This window comes from Quercus suber, unplaced genomic scaffold (assembly GCF_002906115.3).
Source record: "Quercus suber isolate HL8 unplaced genomic scaffold, Cork oak 2.0 scaffold_274, whole genome shotgun sequence".
Taxonomy (NCBI): Eukaryota; Viridiplantae; Streptophyta; class Magnoliopsida; order Fagales; family Fagaceae; genus Quercus; species Quercus suber.
The window spans coordinates 122,102-131,116 of record NW_027069730.1 but is presented as its reverse complement, the minus strand read 5'-3'; the positions used below and the strand labels follow the sequence as shown (position 1 = coordinate 131,116).

The following is a 9,015-nucleotide window of genomic DNA, read 5'->3' as shown; positions in this document are numbered from 1 at the left end:
TTACTTTGTCATCATCGAAAGTGTTTGGTACTGAGTATGATTAAAAACCCAAATTTACCCCTATATAATTAATGCGACCATTTACTCATAGAAGGGCATCATAGTCAATACATGGGAAAAAAACCATTGGCTTCCTTGATCCAAAACCACCAGCAAATGCTCTAGCCTCTGGTATTTTTCCCAAACTAGTAGCTACCGATTTCTCCCTATATATATAAGTGACCCCTCAATACCATTTGATTCAACAACCATAAATCCTTGTTATATCAGTATTACTATTTGCTACATAAAGTTTACGATTATTTGATTCCAATTGTGCGAGAGCAAACATCAGTGTTGTGAAGAGTGGAAAGATGAGTTCAACAAGAAAAGCTGTTGTGGCAGTGAGTGTTGGAGTTGTGGAAGCCATGAAAGACCAGGGGATCTGCAGGTGGAATTTTATCATAAGATCAGCGCAACAACATGCAAAGAATAATCTCAGGTCGATTTCCCAGACCAGGAACCTTTCTTCTTCAACTTCTGCTATGGTTTCAAGCAAATTGAGAGACGAGAAAATTAAACAGTCAGAAGAGTCTCTGAGGAAAGTCATGTACTTGAGTTGTTGGGGTCCCAATTGATGGTTATAGTCGGCTAAAAAAGGTGGCCTTTTTTTCGAGTGAGCCAATGAGTTCCGATGGAATTTCTTTGAGTGAAGCAAGATTAATACGTACAAGACATCTTGTACAAGGCATGGAAGATTCTGATGAGGCGTGTTAGTCGTGCTTTGTGCTTGAAATTTGTGACAAATTGACGAACAGTCGATTTTTGTAGGTCGGATGTAAGTTGTAAATGATAAATTTTTATAGCAAAGATGATATATTATTTACTACAGTTGATGTCGTCTCTCTCGAGCTAATTAGTGTAGAACCATTTTTGTACTTAAGTTGGTTCCCTTCACGATCCAAGATTTTCTTTCACTAAGTTTCTTTTGATATGACGAATTAATTTCTAAATTTTTCTTTAATAAGGTTGCTCGATATGACTTACGAGTTAGTAAAAAATCTATACTGCGAATGGGAAAAGCCATAAAATTCTAAGTTCTAATGTTCTATGTTCTATCATCTATCTGATTTTAATTGTAGGATTCTATTATTTATTCCAAGTGCTTGTATAATGTCACCTGCTTGTCAAAACCACACATCCATTGTTCGTTATTCGAAATAACCAAGATTTCTATCTTGCTATGAGCATATAGCTATAAGGTGGTGTCAATGTGTCATGGTGTGTGTTTCAAATAACCTAGATTTCTTTCTTGCTAGCCGTGAAGTGTTGCTTTTGGAAGTTTTTTTTTTTTTTTTTTTTGGAGAAAACAGCACTGACATTAAATTATGAAATACCAGCTAAATCAGCCTCGTAAGAAGTCATTATATCAAGCGAAACATCTTCCATCCATATTACACAACTTGTAAAATTATATCAGGTGAAACATCTTCCATCCATATTACACAACTTGTAAAATTAACAGCTAATTTTGCCAAATTGTGTGCTACTGTATTGCCCTCTCTCTTAGTGTGAGAGTAGGACAATTTTGTGAAACCTAAAGAAAATGCTAAGGAGTCCTGTAGCAACAAACCAAATGGAGCAAGTCCAAAGTTTTTAAGTTTCAGGGCCGAAATCACCATTAGAGAATCACCCTCCAAGACGGCGTCTGAAACGTCCAACTCTCTAGCAAACTCAAGGGCTCTAGACGCAGCTAAAGCTTCGATCTCCTCTGGTCGGAGTTGCTGTGGGACCCGAGCAGCCATGGAGGCCAGGATTAACCTCTTCCCATCACGAATCACTACTCCCAGTCCTGAACAGTTTTCATCGGCGAAGATGGCGCCATCAAAATTGATTTTGAGCGATCCCTGGTTTGGAGGTTTTCACCTTGCTCTTCTCACCGGTCTACTTGGAGGTGGTGCCATTTTCAGCGCTTGGAATTCAACGAAGCTATCAAGAGCCCACTGGGAAATTTGATGCAGGGGACGATGGGCTTGTTGAGTCCGAACCTGGTTCCTTTGATGCCAAATGGACCAGATATTGAAGGCAAACAGACCCGGTTTCCTGTGATGATCAAAGACCCAGGCCATAGCTCACTGAAACTTGCAAATCTCTGTTGGTTCCGAAAATGCCACAAGCTATTCACACCTCATACCCCATCCAGCTTTTTGCAACCCCACACTGCATGCAAAAAGTCTTCAGTTTCTTCCTTGCATCGGTCACAGCATTCTTCTGTAATAATAATTCACCGGTATAGATTGCACTTTGTAGGAAGAGAGTTACGGCAAGCCCTCCAAATAATATTTTTTACTTTATTTGGGCAATCAAGGGCCCAAACCTTCTTCCATAACCCTTCCTCATTGTCTTGGTGCCCAGACACTTGGAATCCAACTTCATCTTCCTTCAAGAAGCGATAGCCCGTTTTGCAACTATACCTCCCATCATACTCCCACGGTCAGTACAGAGAATCTTCAGTTTCTTCTCTAGCCAACGGGATGTTCTTTATTTCCTCAGCTTCTTGTGGTGCAAAAATTCCATCTATCATTTCAACGTTCCAAGTTTTAGCTTCCCCATTAATTAAGTAATCCACTGTGGCTTCTTCCATTGTTTCCACCATTGGAGATAGGACCTTGGTCGGGTGTTTTCGGGGCAACCAATGGTGTTGCCAAATTTAATGGACTTTCCATTCCCCACCCTCCAGCAAGCACCGTCGAGGATAACATCACGACCGTATAATATACTCTTCCAAGCATAGAAACCCTTGTTTCCTTAGCTTCTAGGAGAGAAGTGTTAGGGTAGAACTTGGCCTTGAAAACTTTGTAAAAAAGGGTGTCTTTGTTGTGCAAAAGCCGCCGCGCTTGTTTTGCCAAAAGGGCGTCATTAAAATGAGCCAAGTCGCGAAAACCCATACCACCCACCATTTTGGATTTAGTTAGTTCGCTCCACCGAATCCAATGAATTTTCCTTCTATCTCCCCTTTGCCCCACCAAAACTTCTTAATCATTGCTTCAACGTCGTCACAAAGCCCCAATGGCAATTTAAAGCATCCCATGGCATAAGTAGGGATAGCTTGGATCACAGCTTTGATTAAAACCTCTCTCCCGGCTTGAGATAGCAATTTACCCTCCCATCCTTGAAGTTTCCTCCAAACCCTTTCTTTTATGTAGTTGAAGCTAGCATTTTTTCCCCTGCCAACAAAAGAGGGGAGCCCCAAATATTTCTCATAGGACTTCACTTCTTGGACTTGGAAGAGGTTCTTTATGCTTTATTTTGCTTCATCTGTGGTAAATTTACTAAAAAAGATTGCGGTCTTTTCTTTGTTAATTTTTTGCCCTGACCAAGACTCATATTCACCCAATATCTTCAGCATATTATGGCAGTCTTCAGGGATTGACCTATAGAAAAGCAAGCTATCATCTGCAAAAAACAAGTGGGTTAGCTTTGGACCTCATTTGCATAAGGAAAAGCCCTTGATATCCCTATTCCTCGCCGAATGTTTTATGAGAGCATGAAGTCCTTCCGTACATAAAAGGAAAAGGAAAGGAGATAGTGGGTCTCCTTGTCTAATTCCTCTCTTAGGGTGGATCATCCCAGTTGGCTGACCATTTACCATGATGGAGTACGACACCGTTTTCACACAACTCATCATAAAAGCGACCAATCTATCACAGAAACCCATTTTCTCCAAAAGCCTCTCCAAATACACCTATTCCACCCGATCATAGGCTTTACTCATGTCTAACTTGATAGCCATAAACCCATGCTTCCCTGTATTATGTTGCTTCATATGATGGAGGGTCTCAAAAGCAACCATAATATTGTCTGAAATAAGTCTTTCCTTAGCAAAGGCCGATTGATGTTCAGTAATTAGGGAAGGTAAAAATTTCTTCAACCTCTTAGCTAAGACCTTAGAATAAATCTTGTACAATATAGTACAAAGACTAATGGGGCGAAATTCAGACACATGTTCAGGATTAGCTATTTTAGGAATGAGAGTAATGAGTGTATGGTTAATTGGTTTGGGTAGGGTACTTGAATTCAACCATGAGAGGATGGCTGAAGTAACATCATTCTGCATTGTCGCCCAAAAGTGTTGGTAAAACAACGGAGGCACACCATCCGGGCCCGGTGCCTTTAGGGGAGCCATTTGATTCAAGGCATCCTTGACTTCCAATTCTATAAATTCCCTCATCAATTCCTCATTCATCTCATTGGTCACCGTGCATGGGATTTTCTCAAGAGAGTCAGCTACAAGGATCGGATTGGAGGTAGAGAAAAGGTCGTTGTAGTACCTTTCCATCACGTGCCCTATTTCCTCTTGGTCGGTCAACCAAGCTCCATTTCGGTTTCTTATCCCTCTGATCAGATTCTTTCTAAATCTCTTTGTAGCCTTATTGTGGAAGAAAGCCGTGTTTTTGTCTCCTTTGCTTAACCACAACACCCTTGATCTTTGTCACCACGTTCTTGATTCCCGATCTAGGAACAAGTTAATCTCCACTCTCAGACTTCTAACCCGAGTATTATTCCCACTTACCATAGCCTCATTCTCAGCCAAAACAAGTTGGTTCTTCTTAATCTCTAACTCCCTTCGCACGTGCCCAGAGTTGTGCTTATTCCACCATGTTAATTCTTGTTCACATTTAGCCACTTTCTTCAAAATGGCTATGCTTGGATTCGGCTCCCTTGTATTACTCCAAACTTCCTCAACCATTTCACCACATGTTGGATCCGATAACCACATTTCTTCGAATCTAAAATATCTCTTCTTTCTATGTTTTGGCAACCTCGACAAATTGATCAAAAGAGGAGAATGGTCCGATGACATACAGCTAAGATGGTGAATTCTAGTTCCTAGGAATTTTTGGAACCAAGAATTTGTAGCCATGCACCGATCCAATCTTATTCTTATGGAATGCCCATCAATGTAGTGTTTCGCCCATGTGAATTTAGACCCCACATATCCCAAATCCATAAATTGGCATTCATTGATCACATCTCAGAATAGTTGCATTTGATTGTGATCTCTAGGGATCCCACCCCATTTTTCCTCTTTACGAACAATTTCATTAAAATCTCCACCACAAATACAAGGAATATTCATTCTAGAGTTTAGACTTCTCAATTTGCTCTATGCCTCACTTCTCCTATGAGTTTCAGGCTCACCATAAAAACCAGTGAATCGCCAAGCATTTTCAGTGTTCCCATTAATGATCGTATCAATAAAATACTTGTGAGAATCTACCACATCAACATTAATCGAATTTTTCCAAAACAATGCTAATCCACCACCCTTATTTTGCCTTGGAACCACCCATTTCTGATCAAAATTAATCTTGCTCAAAGTACGATCTAGCCTTGCTTCATCTGCCCATGTTTCGGTTATAAACACGACAGAGGGATCTTTAGCCTGTATCAAACTAACAAGCTCGTTCTCTGTACGAGGGTTCCCAAGCCCACGACAGTTCCATAAAAACAGACTCATTGCTTCTGGCAGGGCTGATTACCAGCCTCCGCCAATATCTTATTTTTTGTTACACCTCCCTGTGAAACTCTTCTTTTTTTTGGTAACTCAATTTGGTTTGTATCACTGCCTAAACTTCTTTTCCCCCCTACTGCCTCAGACATACATGCATCAGCTGCCACCCCAACTCTAGTAATTCTCTTCCATGTCCCCTCAACATACCCGTGACTGACAAATGGGTTTGGAATCTCTGCCAAAGGTACTCTAGGAGAAAGAGACAAGTGGGCTGGCATTGAGGACAAACACGGCACCTTGGCTTCATTGATATTCTGTTGGCCCATGTGATTTTCCTTTCCCATGCTTACTTCAGAACCTGCTGACTCATACCTTTTGGAATCATACTTTCCTATTTCTTTATCTATCTCACCTAATACCTCATCAAAAGGTTGTCCTGACACCATTTCCATAGCTGACCCGACTTGTTGAATAGTCACATCCACCTTTTTTCCCTCCTTAGTTGACTTCCTTATTTCTTGTTTAAATTCCTCCTGTAAAACCGGATCTTTACTTTCTATATTGTGAACTTCAAAACCTTCCTTTTCCAGCATTATACTCTCCGATATTGTACTGCTTTTTTCGAGCCTGACAATTTCCGGCGCCAGCTTACCTGACCGGACCACAGCCACCGTCGTTTGCTTCACTGTTCTGGGCTTTGCCGTAGTTGCATCAGCTTTTTTCGTAGTGAAAATTCTGGGCACTTTCACTATGTACTTCTAGGACGGAACAAATGGTGCTGCCTTCAACCAAGGGCCGAATTGCTGTGACTCAGGCAGGAGGCTTCCTTCACTTTCCACCCATAGCTCACAGTCCCTATCTTTATGCGCCAAACAACCACACCAGAAGCAAAGGCTTGGAAGCCTCTCATACTTAAAGTGCACCTATAGTTCCTTACCATTATCAAGTAAGACCACTCGTCCCCTACTCAAGGGTTGGGTGATATCTATTGTAACCCAGACCCTCATGAAATTATCGCCCTCTGATTCTGCTTCAGCAGTCTCTGCTTTCACCTTTCCAATCGCTTCACACAGCTGTTCAACAATCTTTTCTTTCGGAATCTGATTGGAAGATCGTGAACTTGCACCCAGAATGTCACCTTCCTAAACTCCATATCACCTACGTCCATTTCCCTACCATACCGTTGCAAAACCATTAGACGTTTATCAAAACTCCAAGGCTCAGCTTCCATAACTTTCTCCATCTCGCTCTTATCGTCAAATGAAAATAAAACCACATTGGTCACTTTCCTTTTTGATTCTGAAGCCATTTTTCGATCTCCAAAGGGGAGTGAAAGTCTTAGCTGTGGCGTCTATGTTGAGAGCTCTTTTAGTCAAGAACTTTGCTGCTAAAATAAACTCTGTTTTCACCTGCTCCTCCTTAATGCGAAAGTTTGATCCTTCACATTCTGAGAGGGTTAGGTTGTTCCAAGTTTTCGTGAGTTCTTCCATCATAAACTATTAACTGTTTCCCAGAGTCCCTAAAGAAAAAAAAAAAAAAAAAAACCAACAAAGCCTCAAGGTAAACTTGTTACCTTAAGGGACAGAGACACCTTCCGAAGAAGGGACACCAGTTCTACACTCTAGGAGAGGGTTGGAAACCACCCTTCACTAGCAAAGAGAAACTTCTTATTTGAACCATTGCAATATCACTTTGCATTGCTGCTGGAAGTTGAAGGATGGCTTTTCTGGTCGTGAGGATTTGGTCAATGTTGTGGCCGAGTGTGTTATGACCCCATTTCTCGATGGGCCTCACGTTGTGTATATTGGGCCTTGATGATGGGCCCTGAGTGTGTGTAATTGTAAAGCAAGCTCGAAATGCCTTGGACCTCATAAATTTTGAGCCTCGGCTTTCAAAGTTCCTCAACAATCATGAGATGAGAGTATTTAGATGGTCAATTGAAAATTCTAAAATGGCAATTAAGCTTATTTATCACTTATATAACCACTAAAAAAAAAAGAAGGGTAATAATTTATTTTACTCGCTGTGGGGTCAAAGAATTTGGCAACCCCGGCCCACTTTATACTGAGCCCAAGACCCACACCGAGGAGGAAGGAATGTCCGAGGACGAACGAAGAAAGTCCAAATTACCGAGAAACATCGCCGAGGATAATCCTATCCTCTGTGAACCAAGATCATAGAAGAGAAGAGCGGCACGCCATCAAAGGCAGCCTCCCAGAGCATTCTAGAAAGAAAGAAGGACAAGTACAATGGGCCAGCCATGAAAGCATGGTGGAGGAGTAATTCAAGGAGAAACTGTCACCTCCACATTAAATACCTGCAAATAACATCCTGACCGCATTAATGAAGAAATGACCCTTGAACAGTGCTACATCGGTTATCGTAACTCACAGAACGCCAGAGAGAGGATGTCTGATGGGACAGGCACTCAAATATAGGCTTGGATAATTAACAAGTTGAAGGTCAAAATTGTTTAAAGAGGATTATATAATAGGAAAAACCCACCATAGAGAGGGTGCTAGAGAAAGGGAGAGAGAAAGCACTATAGCAATCTCAAGAACTCCTGTAACCATTGTCATCCAATAAATACAAGAGCAAAGCTCCTCGAATTGTGTTGAGGACAAATTTTCTTTGATAAACTTAGTTCATTTCTGTTTGATCATCATGAAAACCCATTTTAACTGTTATCCATGCACTAAATCCTAACTCTTTAACCCACTCTTTACAAATTTATTATACTGGGCTTACTGGACCAAGATCCTACACATTTTGGGCTTGGTCCGAAAATCGTGACCCTACACTCACCATATGAAATCCACGAATAGGTTTATTGTCCAAAATAGTTTCAGTAATATTTAAAGATAAAAAAAAAAAAAAAAAAATTCACAATTAGTTTAAGTAATAGAGAAAAGCTAAGGGATGCCCGCAATGGTTAATAATAAATTTAAAGAAAATTTTTAGGAGAAAAAACAATTAATATTTTGACAACTTTTTTAATTTTCCATAAAAATTACGTCAAGACTTTTTTAAAATAAATTGTTAATCATTATCTTAAAAGCACTCATTAGTATGACCCTAAGTAATATAGATACAAAAAATTTCACAATTATTAATGTGGTAAATTATTATTAGATGTGGGGTCCGTGGGCCTGATAGCCTCAGTCCATCATATAGCAGGCCCAAGGCCCATGCCGAGGAGCGCAGGCTATTTCTGAGAAGAAGGGGGGAAGCCTATTCTCTTGAATCCACGCCGAGGACACCTTGTCCTCGGCCTGACAAGAGTGATTTCAGAGAGTGGCTAACCCCAAAGCAAGCTGTCACTCTCGCATTTAATGCACTCAACTAACCCCCCCTGGCCGCATTAATGGAGAGGTAACCCCTTGGCAGGATAACGTTGGTCAGAGTGAGCCACTTGAGTATCGATAAAGCCTCTGATGGGATGGACGACCAGAAAAAAAGGCGAATAGGCAATCAACAGATGGAAGCAAAAGATAGGAAGATTAAAACTATAAAAGAAGAGC

The 9,015-nt window shown here is 40.9% G+C and overlaps 1 protein-coding gene across 1 annotated transcript; it reads left to right on the top strand.

Moving 5' to 3' along the window:
* Nucleotides 1-226: 226 nt before the first annotated feature.
* LOC112004135 (uncharacterized) lies at nt 227-870 on the top strand. Its single transcript, XM_024036354.2, has one exon. It carries the CDS (start codon nt 354-356, stop codon nt 615-617), a length of 264 nt encoding a protein of 87 aa, XP_023892122.1. The 5' UTR covers nt 227-353; the 3' UTR covers nt 618-870.
* Nucleotides 871-9,015: the final 8,145 nt, after the last annotated feature.